Source organism: Periplaneta americana, chromosome 4 (assembly GCF_040183065.1).
Source record: "Periplaneta americana isolate PAMFEO1 chromosome 4, P.americana_PAMFEO1_priV1, whole genome shotgun sequence".
Taxonomy (NCBI): domain Eukaryota; kingdom Metazoa; phylum Arthropoda; class Insecta; order Blattodea; family Blattidae; genus Periplaneta; species Periplaneta americana.
This window is the reverse complement of record NC_091120.1, coordinates 147,963,130-147,980,754: the sequence shown is the minus strand read 5'-3', so window position 1 is coordinate 147,980,754 and position 17,625 is coordinate 147,963,130. Positions and strand designations below refer to the sequence as shown.

Below are 17,625 nucleotides of genomic sequence, written 5' to 3'. Positions count from 1 at the left end.
TGTGTATGTTGTAAGGGAGGGGGTATGGCTTTTTTAAATCGAGGTTTGCCAGTGGAAAATCTTGGGGTAGCATACCGCCTCTGTTTTTTCCCCACTTCTCTCACTACTGATATCAGGATTGAAAGATGTTTTACAAAAGCATTTTACAATTTGGACAAAATAGCCGTAGACTATAAATTAGATATAGGTTATCTAAAAAAAATAATAATTGCTTTCTGGGAGAAGAACGTAATAAGGAGTAAAATCATATTAGATAATAAAGCAATTGCACCGATAAATAGTTTAACTATTTGGAATGCAGCATAAGTATGTCTTAAAATTATTATTGAGGAAAAGATATTCACATTTCAAAACATATAATGTGATACGATAAATTGATGGCAACTTCTATTTTGTCGTACGGATGCGAAACATGCACTTCAAGACAGAGTACGAACACATTTAGGCCGTAGAAATAAAATTTTTCCGAGCAGTGGCCGGCTACAATTAAAAAAGAAACAGAAAAAAGAAGAGTTAAGGAAAGAGTTGATTATAATCAAATTGATAAATATAGAATAAAATGGAGAGACCATTATTGAAACGACTGCCCGACACTAATACCACAGTCTAGTATATACAGTCACGTAGCTCAATACGTAGGGAATATGCATCCATAGATAGTTCCTAACCACTAGGATCGCTACTATCGTCTCATCACAATCAATGTGAAATAGTACCGGCACAGTCCGTTGTTCCTAGTACACTCTCAACTCCAGTTTCGTGACTGTATTGTAAATACTAGACCGTGCTAATACTGCAAAACAAGGTTGCCAATATAAACCACCAGGAAAGGGAAGCTTTGGACGACCGGGGACCACATGGTTAGATCATTTTTTTTTTTTTAAACGGAACAGGCATTATCTGCCTAATTCCAGATAAAAGTAGGAGCAGGGCAATAATAATAATAATAATAATAATAATAATAATAATAATAATAATAATAATAATAATAATAATAATAACAACATTAATAATAGAGATAATTACTAAAATAGAAAACTAATACGAATTACAATTCATTTTGGAATGGTTAGCTAAGCCCCTTATTGATATATACCATTAATACGAATTACTTGAAGAGAGAGATTTTAGGTGTCAACTGTAATTCAAGTCAATATATATTATATGGTGTCACTTTCATTCCTGATCCCATTATTTTGTTACTCAATCACAATCACCCGATATCATATAAACAGATCCCCCCAGACCTATAAAATCTACAAAGGAGAGATCATCCCTGTTCTGTGATGTTCACATCATAATATAAATGTTAAGGAATAAATGTAGAGAGCATAAAACTTAACTCAATTAATAAGAATAAGGTAAAGTACCCAAATAAGAGATACTTTTCTTTAACTGCTTATAAATGAGGATGGGAATAGACATTTTTAATCTGAATGAGTGGCATACATACAGCATTTCGTCTATTTTTAGAATTGACAATACAAAATTTAGTCACATTTTATTATTACTTTAAATTATAAAAAAAAAAGTAAAACTGGGAAATACTGATGTTTTGAAAATGGGTTCCAAATAAGAGATACGTGTGTTATTTAAGTTTATTTTTGAACATGGACAAAAATTATCATCATTTGGGTGAAATTTGAAGCAATATATAACATTGTGAAGTCATATAGATACTTTAATAAATTCAGGAACATTTTAAAATTGAAGAGGTGAGTGCAACAGTGGTCTAACTCCTCTCTACAGAAATTCTGTTGTTTATTTGGAATTTTTTCAAGTGTAATTAAAATGGTTTACGAAAAGAACCCGGTCGAGGTGGGGTCCGCCAAGTTGGTGACCGGGGGATGAAATGGTAGCTCTCGTGCTTTTCTTTTCGGACATTAATCGCCTTATCACCATCCAGCCCCTTTCATTCTCTCATCTTTTTCATCGCTGTATTTCTCCTCGCCGGCCCCCATTGCATGCGGAACGCCCATAACATCATCACAGCCATTTTCACCTCTCCATCCCCGCTGTTTTGTTCTTGCCACGTCCGCCTACATGACGGGATTTGTTAATGCCTGGTAAGGCTACATTATTCTTCCTCTTCTGGTTCATTATATTCAGCCTTAGATTAAGGTTCTTAGGTTTATAACTCCCGTCTCACCAGCGGGGATCTTTCCTATCTCCGTGGTCCTGTCCCACGGTTTCGAGCGCGACTTCCAACTTGTGCCGCCCGACAGGGCGCCCAGCAACGATGCAATAGTGGACTCTTCATACTGCCCCTATATGCAAGTTTAGGTGCCGATCCCGGACCAGACGTCAAGTACACTCACGTAGCGCCTCAACGGGGGCCCGGGGCGATTTAGACGTCCGGGTGACCGACTCTGCTCGCCGGGGCGAATATACCGCCCCGACGTGTTACCGCTGACTTATGGATGTCGCAGTGTAATCAACAACAAGTCCCCTGAAGCTGGGTGCGATCTCGGATTCCTCCGGCTTTGGGAGGTGGGTCGGAGTTAGCCGAGTAGTCTGGTGGTTGTGTTCAGTGTAGAGTGGGGAGCCACGGGCTGTTATACCCGTGGTAGGAGCATAAAGCTGCCACACGCCTCTGGTGTAAGACTTGCCATTAGGTGTGTAATGACCAGTTTGAAGGGTAATTTGCGTGAAGTGGGTTGCTTGGGATCGGGCTGTGGGGGGTCCCCACGGCCGGCACAGACCGAGAAGATTTTTATGTGTCTTTTTATTCCGCCCCCCCCGGTGGCAGGCTGACGCCGACGTTTCCGTAGGGGAGGCCAGTTTAAAATGTCCTCGCGCTCCTCTTCTCCTCTCTCAGAAAAAAATTAATAAAAAACAGAAGACAGGAATAGATACGACTGGTGGTCATATTATGACGAAAATTGCTATGGAATTGGACCCTGAGAAAGTAACTGTCAGTGCCGCCTCCGAAGTTTATCAGTATCACCTTGGACGGGACAGAAAAGACAATGAAGCATATTAATCCATTTTACGTGAGACGCGCACTCGACGGACTCGTTGGGATGGTCAAAAATGTAACTCGCCTACGCAACGGTAGTCACCTCGTCGAGACAGTATCTCCAAAACAAAGTGAGACGCTGTTCAAAGCGAAGTTGCTAGGGTCTTACCCTATTAATGTCGAACGGCACTCCTCGCTGAACACTACGCGGGGAGTACTGCTTACGGATTCTCTGGACGGTATGTCTGATGAAGAGATCCAACTAGAACTGGAGGGAGCAGTCTGTGTCCAAGGCTTACCGTTTATTACGTAAGCGGGACAGACAGACTGTTCCCCTGAGCACTGTCGTTTTGACCTTCGAAAAGCCTGTCCTACCAGAATACATCCTTGTCGGGTACGAGCGTGTCCCAGTTCGTGCGTATGTGCCGAACCCAATGCGGTGCTTTAGGTGCCAACGGTTAAGACATACGCAAAAACGTTGCACTAACGATATCGTATGTGCAAAGTGCGGTGGTGCTGACCATGGGGATTCCCCAGAAAAAGATTCAAGGCCTGGTAGATCGCCGCGACGTCACACTCCTTGTTCGGGTGACGGGTCGAGATCAGTGTCTCGATCCCGCCCTCCATCAAGGTCACGATCAGGTGTGCGACGATCTGGGAGTGAGTAACCACGGTCGACGGCTAAGCAGTCGCAATCAAAGGCACCAATTCATAGAAAGGACAAGAAGAGAAGATCCCCTGTGACGCCACCAACATAATTTAACACCTCGTTATGACTGATATCATACAGTGGAATGTGAACGGTATACGCTGCAGGTACACAGAACTACAACAATTGATCAATCATTAGAACCCTACTATTTTGTCTTCAGGAGACACACCTCCGGCCTGAAAACTCTCTGAGTATCTCGGGGTACTACGTTAACCGGTACGATCACCTTGCCGGTATTCTTGCCAATGGAGGTTGTGCTCTCCTACTCCGCCAAAGTATCTTTTCCTCTGTTATCAACATTAACAGTCCACACCAATGCATAGCCGCTAGAGTAACCTTACCTTCCATACAGTTCTCAATAGTCTCTGTATATATGCCCCCAGACACACCTTTCACAGTACAAGAAATTGAAGACATTCTCTCGCAGGTACCTGCTCCATATCTAGTAGTGGGGGATTTCAATGTATCACACCACGCATGGGGCTCAAATTCCGATGACGACAGAGGGAATAAAATAGCAGAATTATGTACTCGTCTAAATCTTGTTACCCTGAATTCAGGGGAAGCAACACACCTCTCCTTGGCTTACGGTACATACTCCATGATAGATATCTCCATTTGTAGCCCAGTTTTGTCCACGCATTTCGAATGGTCTGTGATTCACGACCTACATGGTAGTGACCACTATCCCATTCGAATGCGTATATCCGCTGTACGTCCTGCGGAATCTCGCTCTCCAAACTGAGCTATTAAAAAGGCGGACTGGGTCGGATTTTCGGAGTCCATATCATTCGATGATAACCGACAAGAAAATGTGGACTCCTTAGTAGAACATTTCTCAAATGTGGTTATAAAGTATTCGGAATTATCTATCCACCGGTCGTCCTCCAGGCCAAAACGCTTCTCTGTCCCCTGGTGGACGAATGCCTGCAGAGATGCAATCCGAGACCGCAGACGTGCCTTACGCCAATTTGAGCGCCATCCGACCCAAGAAAATTTTGTCCAGTTTAACCGTCTTCGAGCCAAAGCTCGTCGCAGTGTATGCGATGCTAAGAAGACGTCCTGGACAAACTACGTCAATTCTATGAAGAAGAACGTCCCATCTAACATCGTATGGGACAAAGTCCGTCGGATAATGGGGAAACGTAGTCCTGTAATTCCGGGAATTTTAAGTAATGGAGTAACGACCACCAATCCTATAGACATTGCAGAAACATTCGCCAGCTCGTTTGCACACATAAGTAGCTCAAATAATTATGACCCGGAATTTCTGAAAATCAAAGATGCTGCGGAAAAACGAAATCTCAATTTTAAATCAGATAACACAGAATATTACAATACACCGTTCACATCTGAGGAGCTGGAGGCGGCACTAGACACATCCCCTGACACCTCCCCTGGCCCTGATAATATTCATAAGGCATGCTTCGCCATCTTCCATCAGCTGGAAAATCCTTTCTTCTGGCAATATACAGTATAATCTGGACAGAGGGTGTATTTCCATCTGCTTGGCGTTCCGCCATTGTAATCCCTGTCCAGAAACCGGGAAAGGATCATTCTTTACCTGGTAGTTACTGGCCAATTTCTGTGACCAACTGTGTGTGCAAGGTTATGGAAAGGATGATAAGCAAACGCCTTACGTTGGTACTCGAATCGGAAAACCGATTATCTAATATCCAATGTGGTTTTCGTAAACACAGATCCGCCGCAGACCATCTTGTTCGGCTGGAGACCGCCATTAGAGATGCTTTCCTCAAGAAGGAACATCTTGTGGCGGTCTTCTTTGATCTAGAAAAAGCTTACAATACCACTTGGCGGTATGGCATTCTGCAAAATCTGCATGGTTGGGGACTTCGTGGCAGTCTCTCAACGTTTGTTGCGAAGTTCATGGAAGAGCGGTATGTCCCAGTTCGAGTAGGTACCACACTTTCTAATGAACATTTTCAAGAAAACGGCGTTCCGCAGGGGTCTGTATTAAGCGTTCTTCTTTTCTGCTTTGCGATCAATGGCATTGCTCATTATGTGACTGACCGAGTTTCTTTTCTCTTGTACTTTGATGACTTCAGTTTATATTACAGTTCCCGATACCTTCCATCCATCGGTTGACAGTTGCAACTGGTTATCAACGTGCTATCAGAGTGGTCTGTTCGCAATGGTTTTAAATTCTCCACTCAAAAGACGCAGTGTGTGCACTTCTACAACCATCGTGGACTCCATCCACATCCTGAACTGCATCTTAATGGAGTGGAATTTCAGTATACAGACACTGCGAGGTTTTTGGGCCTTATCTTTGATTATAAATTAACGTGGGAGGGCATATACGTGATCTGAGAAGGCGTTGCGAAAAAAATCGTTAAATATTTTACGCTTTTTGTCAGGGGTTCGCTGGGTTGCAGACCGCATAGTGCTTTTACGTCTTTATCGTGCTCTGATCCGGTAAAAGCTGGATTATGGGTGTTTTATCTATGGCTCAGCAAGTAAATCCAAGTTACGTCTCTTAGACACAATTCATCATCATAGGATACGACTCACTACAGGGGCCTTCCGAACGAGTCGGATAGAGAGTCTGTATTGCGAAGCGGGGGAACTATCACTGTATCGGCGACGTAATGCCTTATTGTGCTCGTATACTGTTAAGCTCCGCTCACAGCCCGAGCACAATTCTTACGACTCCTTTTACCATCTGTCTTTTATGGCCGATACAGTGAAAAACCATTGAGACTTCGTCCAGCAGGAGTGCGGTTTGGAGAACTGCTGTCTGACGTCGACTTCCTCTTGCCAACAGTTCGCACTTTGGAGTACACCACCACTCCACCCTGGACTATGCGACGTCCCATGTTTGATGTAAGTCTGAGCCGATGTTTTAAACAATTTACGCCAGCTTTTGTGTACAGACTTCGTTTTAGTGAACTTTTATCACAGTATCCAAATTACTCATTAATTTTTACTGAAGGATCCCGAGTAAATGATTGTGTTGGTTGTTCCTTTATTGCGAATGGACAAATATTTAAATATAAATTGAGCCAGTACATCAGTGTTTTTACCGGAGAATTATATGCTTTTTATAGAGTTTTATTGTTTTTAATAAGGCAACCCCGGGGCAGATTCCTTCCTGCTCCGAATTTCTAAGCGCCATTGAGTCGTTGCAGTGTCTGAATTCTGATGATCCGCTTGTGTTGAGAACCCAGGAACATTTCCACACTCTCCTAACCTCTGAATATGAGATTGAAATAGTGTGGACTCCGGGTCATGTTGGAATTCCTGGAAACGAGGCAGCGGATGCTGCAGCAAGGGCCGGTGCTATAAATGGGTGTGAGGTGTACTGGCGTGAGAGGTGGCAAGATATTGAACATTATTTGAAACATACGTTATGGTGGCAATGGGAGGGCGAATGGTCTGCACAAGAGGGAAATAAAGTACGAAGAATAAAGAATACTGTTCGCGTTCGTCCACAAGCGCGTCACGACATGAAGAAGTTTTATTCACCCGGTTGAGGATTGGCAATGTCATCTGACGCATGGGCATCTCCTACGTGGCGAGCCTCAGCCGGAGTGTGTTCTATGCCATGTTCCACTGACCGTGGAACATTTTTATTACAGTGTCGAAAATACGACCGTGGCCGTCGGCAGTATGGAATTCGGCCAACTCTAGGTGACGCTCTTGGAAATGATTTTAATTGTAAAAGTGCAGTTCCGAAATTTTTATCGAATACAGGACTTGACAAGGTGATGTAGTTTTTAATGACCCGTTTTACCTATCCTCCGGATCTTTAGATCCGGAGGTTGCATTTTTTATTGTACGATTTTAACAAATTTGACCATCGGACATTTTACATCCGGGCATTTTATAAATGCGCTAGATAATTTATCTCTGGTGGCATTTGTTTTATTGTTTTGTTGTTTCTTTTTAAATACTACACAGGGTCGGAGAACTTCTCACTTTTCTGGTTTTTATGCTTCACCTTGTTGAAACTGCATTTGTTTGCCTCGTTTTAACTGTGACAACGATTTTTAGTTCTTTTAAGCATTCTGGTTATTGTATTATGTTTGTGTTTAGTGAAGGATTTTAGATAAGGGCGCAAATAGCCATAGTAGCTGACGCGCCCTTTCTTAAACCCTACTAACTACTACTACGAAAAGAGCACAAAGTCGGTCAATTCGGACATGAATATAGTAATATTATTTAGGCTACTATTGCTAACGTTAATATTTTGCTAGAGAAAGAAAAATGATGGAATATTACATTTCGATCTCCATACTTTAATTCTAAGTTGATTGCACTTATTTTGCCGACCCCTTTAATTTACAAAATTCTTATTTCGCTGAATTGAGCAAGTTGGAAAAAGGAAAGGTTCATCATCAGTGCTGCAGTCTTCGTGTGCCCAACGACGATATTTTAAACACTGAATCTATTTCTCCCCCCTGAGCCCTGGTGTCCTCTGAAAAAAATTCAGTGCAAAACAAGCACTCTCCATCATCATAATTTTGTCCATATTCCGAGCCACTAGAGTTTATTAATTCCGTTTCCACATCGGATTCTTCATCACTGGACGAACTCAATCAGTGCTTCTTGGACTGAGTTTTTCTGTGATTTTTGTTGTTTATCGAACAACGTCTTGCAAGCTCCGTCTTTTCTTTGATTTTCCTTACCTAAACTCTCTCTCTTTTTTTTTGTGATCAAAACTGATATTATGATAGCTCTTTTTCCTGCACTGGATGACTTTATATGCGACTACCCACCGGTTGAATGTTACGGCTTTTGAGGTGGTGGTTGTTGCTACTGCTGCTGTTGCTCCTGAGATCCTAACTGTGGTATAACCAAAGTCACTGTTTCTGGCGCGTGAAACAAGTAATGAAAACGTTGAGCGCGAGTAACTTATCTTTCCCATAGTCTGTGAGAATTAAAGTTGACAACTGTGACTCGCAGATTGCTTACGTCACATCTGTTTAGGAGGTGGTACCACTCTCAGTCGAAGTGGCAACAGACGCACTGATCCTTGAGTACACTGACCAGTCAGTGGACTGGTCAGTGTACTCAAGGACACATCCCAGAAACGCAAAGTGCGAGTGTCTTGCCTTTGACGCAGTTCAGTTGGCAACAACACTGACAACTGTGATTGGCAGATTGCTTACGTGATGTTTTGGGTGTTACCGTTCTCAGCTACACTGGCAACATGTGCTCACTGACTGGCTTTTTACTCAAGAACACGCTCCACAAGCACTGGCACTGGCTGTAGTGGCGATATTTACACAGGTCCAACAAAATTTTCGAAATCAAGAATCACAATTAAATTTAATAGTTTTAATAATTACACAAGATTTTTATTTGAAATGTATAGAGAATATTTTACGAATTAAGTACTTATGTTTTGATCTTTAAGGGTACGGCCACACGAGTTACATTTGTTGCAAGTTTTCTGCGACAAACGTATCTGGAATTATAGGCAGCATTGAGTTAAATGGAAGCGGCCACACGGAGCAGTAAATGTAGCAAGTTTGGCGCATCCCAAGGTCGCGTCGCAACTCTAATGGGTCCGGTCCATTTTTTCTGCGACATTTACTGCTGTTGGGTGGCCACACGCAGCGACATGGGTGGCTACATTTGTAGCAAGTTTTCTGCGACAAATGTAGCTGGAATTATAGACCGCATTGAGTTAAGTGGTTTGGCGCCGTCTGACATGTTAGGTCTATTCGTGACCAATAATTTTTGCACCTTAAACGAATTAACATTGTTGTTAATTACTGGGAATTTCTTATTATAAAATCCATATATTTAAACTTTAAATTTATATTAATATTTATTTCCGCTTTACTGATTCCCAGAGAAGACTCAGGGAGTCAAAGAATATACATTTCAAAAGACTTTTATCTACTAACTGGCAATAAATAAAGAATAAATATCATGCAAAAGAAAACACAAAAAAATTGTAATAGAAGTACAAAGAACCGGGTAAAATGAATGGTTATGCTTTAATTTTTAGGGATGAGATAGAAAGCGAAAATCAAAGGACAAACAGATTAAGAATTTTAAAAAGAGTGAAATAACAAGTCAAAGTTGTTCATTTTACAGTAGAGAATTTCAATAATTTAGCGCAATGTAAATTTACAAATGCGTATGTATACACGCGTAAGCTAATTTTGAATACTATTTTCTTAACCTTATTCCGTTTTTTGTTACTTCACCAGAATGAAAAGTAAATATCGCCACTAAGTTCCTTTCTGATAATTGAATTTAAAGCCAGGCATACAACACCGTGGCATTTTATTCAGGCCTAATGTATTTAAAAATAAAGCAAGTGACATTGCTGAATGCAGTGAAATTTGTCTCTCGAATTAGCTATAAGATATCGCAATTTGTACCACCCCGCTTATCTTTTAGCGTTAAAATTTTCTTTTGTTGTTAAAAAACTTTATGAGACATGAAACTGTAACATAACCTAATATTCACCTTTCAGTTTCCCCCTCCCCGAAGTTTAATAATCTGAGAAACGTGAACCTATCATGTTTAAGAGAACGTAAACTCTGTTTTCTATTGGATAAGATGTAGGCCTACAATGGGAGAAAGGCATTCTCAAATTTGAAGGAAAACCCGTTTTTTTAATGGTTGAAATTCTCAGTATGTATAAATAATTATAACAACAGAATTAACTTGTGTTTATGAGGGAGTGAAGTAGAGAGGGAGATTGACTTTTAGTTGGGAAATTATTATCATGACAGATTTATAACAATACTATGCGAATATATATGACATAGTAATACGGTGCCAATAAATATTGCTTCGCTTACGTATAGTCCAGCTGAGTTGCCCTATTTTTTAACTCTCTTCAAAATATCTTTCTTTAAAAAGTACATATATTTTTCTTCTTTCAATTTCGACCTAATTTATTCTTCAATAAAAAGTATACAAAAGCGTTCTAGCAAACCCTTCACAGCAATTTTGTTTGGTAAAAAAACGTACAATTCTTTTGCAGGACAGACCTCACAAATCAGTATTGTTTATAAAGACATTTCCACTTTGAGTTCTATTTTGGGATATAAGAGTCAAGTTTAAATTGCCGCAATGTCCAATAAGCATTCTGCACAACCAAGGAAAAGAGAACTTTTATGATAGATGTGTGTAGTTATACTCTTTTCAAAATACCTTTCTTTCAGAGTACACATTTTTTTTCTTTCATTTTAGACCAAAGGTTTCCTTCAATAATAAAATCTATACAATAGCGTTCCAGTAAACGCTATACAATAGCGTTCACAGCGACTTCATTTAATTAAAAAAAAAAACACACAATTCTTTTACAAGACTGATCTCTCAAATATGTTACAAACAGATTGCCTCTTTGAGTTCTGTTTTGGGTCATGTTTAAAACTCCTTTTTTACTTGGAGATGCTTCAGAAATTCATGTTTTGAAAAAGGAAGAGCATGTCTAACTTGTCGTACAATCCCAATGACCCTTCTACAGAACCACGAGGAATTAGGTCTTCATACAGACTTTGAGACGGTTCCTCGTATAGGATTAGGAGGTTTTCATCGGATTAGTATTTCTTGTTAATATTCTTATATGGATAGGAAGCGTAGGCGTGTAAGAAAGTTCCAGAATGTGAAAAGGAAGTAACAGCTGGGCAGAAATGCCGAAGCCGCGCTACGGGGACAAGAAACATGTGTCCAGGCATGGGATCGACCGTTGGGGGCTACGTGGATTTTGCCTGCGGGTGGTCAGCTAGATGACGACAAGCCAGGTTCGAAAAGGAGATGGTCTGGAATATGTTAGAAAGTTGTCAGAAAACACCGGAAGTGGGGGAGGATCTAGTTATCGAACAATTTTTGAATAGCGCGTCTTAAGTGACGTAAGAGTAATCATGGCCAATCAGGATTCATAATAGAGACACGTGATTTATATATAGAAGGGCGAAATGAGGATATTTGGTGGTTGCAAGTAGAGGGTAGATTTGGCAAATAGACAGAGGGCAGATAGAACGCGTACGGTAAGGACGCACTCCACATATTCTCGGCGAACCTAACTCGGAAGGATAACAATTTACGGACTTAGAATACTTTAGTGGGTATAGGAAGAAGCCGTGTGTTGTATCATTCTTATAAGTCTGAATTCTTTTCTCGTCATTATTATTACATTAGGAATAAATTGCCATCATTTTATCAACTCTCCGTTATATTGCCGGTGTTATAGTATAAAACATAGACTTACGCGAAGACGGAAATTAGTCTACCAACTTGTAGGAAGTGAGAGCAGTATATTATACACTTGGACACGCATTTATGCTAATCCGAAACCAATACTTCATAATAATAAACGTTCTCATCGAGATTTCTTACCAACAACTTCTGGTGTGCGCTTACATCATTTCAATCAACGAGCACGTCTCCCAAACCCCATGTCCCAATCGTTTACAGCTGACCTGGGAACCTCATCTCTACCAGAGTAATCTCGAGGAGGCTGGCGCCCAAATTAATTGGTGTACATCGTTAATTATTGACATCAAAGTGCCGCCTTGACTTACTCTCCATACACAACAGAGCTGGCAGCCGAGGGCAAAGAGAGGCGTCGTGGGCAACAACGATGACGACCACCTCATCTTTCAGCAAACCCTTCACTCACACCGTACTTCCGATTGTTACTGACGAACAATATTGCCTGTTGTAAAATCTACACAGCAATAAAAGTTAACTTTAAGGCACTGCTATACTTTTTCTTCTCATGCGCATTACAATTGTGTGTGACCGTAATAATATACACTAACAACACACACAAAGTGACCTTGGCTGCATACTCCATCTCGGAAGAAAGCTTCCACTACACTACGGCTGAGTGCTGCAAAACGCAAAAGAAGTAGCTAGAAATCTCGCTACGTGTGGCATGTCATTGGCCACACGTAGTGACATTTAACGCAGAAACTAGCAGTAATTGTAGCGCCCGTGTGGCCACCCATTTTGCGACAATTACGGCAGCTACATTTGTAGCACTCATGTGGCCGTACTCTAAGTAAGGTAAATATTGTGGGACTAGCTGATTTGAATTGACTTTAGCTATTGATAAAATTGTCATCTCAATTAATTTATTAATATTAGTCTTAATAATGATAACTTAATCATTTCAATTAGTAAGTTCTGCAATGAATAATTGAGGACAATGGATAATAATGATTCACCTAATTCATAATTAATTTTAATTAATAGTTCAATTAATCTTTCATTCGTTCTTATGTAGTTGCTGGCAAACTGACATGACTACAAGCGTTAAAGCATTTCGTAAACTCTTAAAGGTGAGCATCATAATAATATGAAATAAGGATTTTAAATAAGAGATGCTATCTCTTAATAGGACCCCTAGGTATCTCTTATTAGGGAACGGAGTAAATAAAAATTAAATAGCTACCCAAGGTCATAAATTATTATCTCCCTTATTAGCAATCTACCTTATTATATGCAACATTTTGCTAGCAATTTTACAAAATTAATAACAAATTTGTTGTAGCTTATATTACCTGCTGTTCTCTTCCTCAACAAAAACCAATAAAAAGTTTAAAGTGTGAAAAATTACTTTTCTTGCTCTCAACTTCGTTGCTTACTTTGAACTGAGGTTAGACAAAGAACACGTTGCCTTAGAAGCACAAACATTGATTTCCCATAGTTGTAGAGAGATGGCAAATTATACCGAAGAAGTTAACAAGGTATCTCTTATTAGGGCCCTGTCTCTTATTTGGGTACGTTACCTTATAACTGAATTTTTTAAGAATATAATAATATAACATAACAGACTGACAGTAGTTACTTATGCAACAAGTGGATAATCTTGATGAGTAGGGCATGAATGAATAATTGTCGCACTCACAATAGCTGACATAAGTGTTGATATGTTCGTTTCATATCGTCCAAGAACTCCTATGTGCAAAATATAAAATTTCAGTAGAAAGAAAAAACATATTTATTCATTCTATGGCAGTGGTGCATAGGAGATTGTGAATTCTTACAATTTCGAAAGAAAGAAATACAATTACTTATAGGAGATTTTATTATTTGCTGTATAACTATTTAAATTATTTAGTAGAACAAAAATCTTAAAATCGATAAATGTCACTTAGGAGTTATTGCAGAAACATCGATGATATGTTCATATCTATTATATGCGCGTAGCCTTGGCATTGAATAAAGAGAAATGGATAACGTTGCAGGTTTGACAAACTCTTAGTTATATCTTAGGTATCAAATTTTATGTTACAAAAATGTTCTTTTATTTTGTTAATGTAGTGTGGCGCCATGTTGGAAGACCTGGTGGCGTTGGGGAAGTTGCGCGAGCATCTAGTGCGAGTGATGGTGCGGAGTGACGCGGAACAGAAGGAGCAGGAGGGAACATCTGGAAGTTTCTCAAAGCCACGCGAACCGAAGATTCGAGAACGTGTGGTTTAATAAATAAAGCGCGAGCAGTCTTCAAGTGTGTCAGTTTTAGTCAGTTTGTCAGCTATGAGAGAGCTAGTTAGCGGAAACGTATCCAGTGGATCTAACGTCGAGGTGCAGTGAATTTGAGTAAGTAACTGGGCAGCGTCCAGGTGAAGGCAACGCGTCCGGAAGTTTGGGTTCGACGTGCAGGAAAGCGCATCTGGAAGTCTTGGGTTCGAAGTGCAGTGAACTGTATCTGCAAGGCCTGGGGTTCCATGTATCGTGAACTTGACTGAGTGAGCAAGGCGAACGAGCTGTGAACTGAAAACTGACAGTTTTGTTTTATACATAGTGCTTTGTGAAAATTAGTTGAGATAAGGAGTACATTGTTGTTCTTCTCAATAATCCACGTGAATAGTCATTGTCGTTCTGTAGAGTGCAATAACGACTACTGTGTTGCAGTGTTGAGTGGAATACCCATTGTTGACGGGTGTGTGGTTGTTGTTGAAATAAAATTCACATCATTGGTGTATAAAAGTTACAGTAGTTTCTCTGAGCAACACAACTGTTTTATGTGATATTACAAAAGTGATACAAAATTGTTAAAGATTGGAAATAAATGATACGTTACCTTCTGTCTTGTATTTCATTTCTTGATTACGTGGTGCGTAGATGTATTCGCTAATACGTAATTGTTATTATTGTCATGCGTGCCATAAAAAACCGAATACGCACGATATTGGATGTAGTAATAACCTGTCTATAATGCTAGGATGGCATAAATAATATTATGGAACGAATTAATTAAGATAACATAAGGTACATGGGAATCATGTCAGAAAGATGAAAATTCGTCTCTTGGATTATGGATATCAATGCAGGAAATTACGTAAGATGTTGAAATGTTTCTTTTTTAACTCTATGTCAGTCTTCTTTGATATAGGTCTACATTTTTAAATATGTAATAAACTCATATATAATATTTAAGAGGTGTTATTCTCCATTCATAGCCCAGACACTCTTCGCAGCAATTATACTTCAATAGGTATATACCATCCAAATGAATGCTCCCATTTTCTTATCCTACAGCATTGACCTAATTTTTAGTCCATCGAATCGTGTGAATAGTTATAACTGCGGATATTGGATTTTATCTATGAATTTTCTTTGTGTGTTTTTCCACGTGAAATAATTTATCAAAGTACGACATGCAGAAAACTTTCTTCCTTACAAATAAGAAACTCATACAGTGAAGTACCTGCTTCGATCCTCGGATTTCAATGAAGAGTTCCCAAAGTTTCATAGTAATGAAGAAAACACCGAAGTTATACATGACGAACACCGAATTCGAGAGGTCCGCGGTTTGAACCCCCGACCGACCAAACTGACCGTGGTTTGTCCGTGGTTTTCCACAATCCTTTAGGCAAATGCCGGAGTGGAATTTTCATTGCTTTGGTCCATTTCCACTCCCTTCCCGTGTAGAAAAAGAATTCAGATTTCATATCATTCATCTTCTTCTTCTCATTCCATAAACATATTCAGGTCAAGATGCGTGCCTTCATCCGCTTACGGGGGTGGGGGCGTCCTATCTGCAACCGTCCCTAGATTCCAATATCTCTGCCAAGATTCATTCCTTAAGACCACTTCCAAGGGCGCATCGAGACCTTGGAAGGGCCGTTGGAATTGATCCTGTGCTGCTTGGTCACCTTGGCGGTAAGAACTAAGGGGCGGGAAGTAGGGGCTCTGAGTGGGTGAGGAGTCTCATGCGGCCGGTGGATTAGTACACATAATCCTCATTAATGCCATAAATCATGGATGCAAAATAGGCCTAAGTATGGCCGACGTGCAAAGGGTCGTCCCTAACCCGCCCGTAGGCACCGTTACCTAACCTAACCTAAGCATGAGAAAGATATGCCAGTCACCGTCTTTGATCAAAAGGCAGCATAATCCGTAGATGCGTTTTTGCGTGTGTTCCATTTCCGCTTAGGCTGGTTACCTGGTTAGGTTTTTTCTGAGGTTTTCCCCAACTATAAAGAGAATGTTCGGCCTCATCTCGGCAAATACCATCTCGATATTACCTATCCAATCGACGCTAAATAACCTAGTAGTTGATACACCGTCTTTAAACGAAGGACTGGAAGTTGTTTCCTGTCTGTCGTCTGCTTCAAGGAAAAACTTTTAAAAATAATATTATACAATTTATACAAGTAAGATACAAAAAATGTGGTCTTTGTTAAGATTCAAATCTTTTCACAGTGTGTACTAAATACATACCTCTACATAATCGGGATGACTTGTACAGATTCCCGGGAATGGACCCAACCACCCCTTGAATAAAGGCTTGTATTTCATCATTAAGTTAAAAAACAAATCCCATCTCCCTGGAAACAAACTTCAAATTAATTATGTGTATAATATATATATATATATATATATATATATATATATATATATATATCCTCATATTCTTAACTCAAGGAAGTAATAATATTGGTGTGTCCTTTAATTTTAAAAACTAAGTTACTGTTGTCAATAACATGTTGTCAAAAACCCAAAGACGCTCTACAATTCGTATTTTTCAAGAATTTTATTATATTCAGTCGTCTATTTATTGCTAATAAATTAATGTGTGTTAGTATTAAATATTCCTTCCTAAAATAGTTTTATTATGATATCATTTTCTCTGCACTTCTGATATGTGGAAATAAATTTTATAGTGAAAATCTTTTTACATTTAGCAGTTTAATGCGTTACACCAATTAAATCATTATTCACGCACATTTTAAATGCGATTTATTTCAGATTTTGCCGAAAATGTACCTATGTAGTGTAAGAACATCACTATCACCTACCACTTCATGGATGACATGTACTCTTTATCATTGTATAATTTATGTTAGTCTATCAAGGTGTTATCACAGTCTAGTATATACAGTCACAAAGCTTGTATTGTGAGGGTACTAGGAATAATAGACTGTCCCGGTACTATTTCGCATTGACTGTAACAAGACGATAGTAGCGATCCTGGTGGTTAGCTACTATCTACAGATGTATATTCCCTACTTATTGAGCTTCGTGACTGTATATACTAGGTTCTGGTGTTACATTAATTACTGCACACAATTTTTTCATATGAGTAGTGTGCGAAATAACACGGAATTTTATTTGTTTCTGTGTGTATTCAAAAGATATGAACTGGTAAAACAAACTTTGTTATTAGATATTGAATTCTTAAAAATATGTTAAATAGGCCGTATTTCTGAATTGCTTACAGATTTCATTATCAATTCAATTTTTTCAGGACCATTCAATTTGTTGGTTCCACTACGTCTGACTAGCACAAGCATATGTACTTTTGTTATTATTGTTTTAGTATTACCACAGTCTAATATATACAGTCACGAAGCTCAATACGTAAGGAATAAGCATCCATAGATAGCTGCTAATCACTAGGATCCCTACTATTGCCTCATCACAGACAATGCGAAATAGTACCGGCACAGTCTATTGTTCCTAGAACTCTCATCACCTCAAGCTTCGTGACTATATACTAGACATTTTTCTA

General features: G+C 39.5%; 1 protein-coding gene across 1 annotated transcript in view; it reads right to left on the bottom strand.

Annotated features, from left to right (window-relative positions):
- The window catches only part of LOC138698958 (cytochrome P450 4C1-like), a 103,624-nt gene that overhangs the window by 57,626 nt on the left and 28,373 nt on the right, over positions 1-17,625 (bottom strand). The window contains exon 3 of the mRNA XM_069825152.1: positions 16,335-16,441. Coding sequence (XP_069681253.1) covers positions 16,335-16,441 — 107 coding nt within the window. The remainder of the gene's footprint in view (positions 1-16,334; positions 16,442-17,625) is intronic.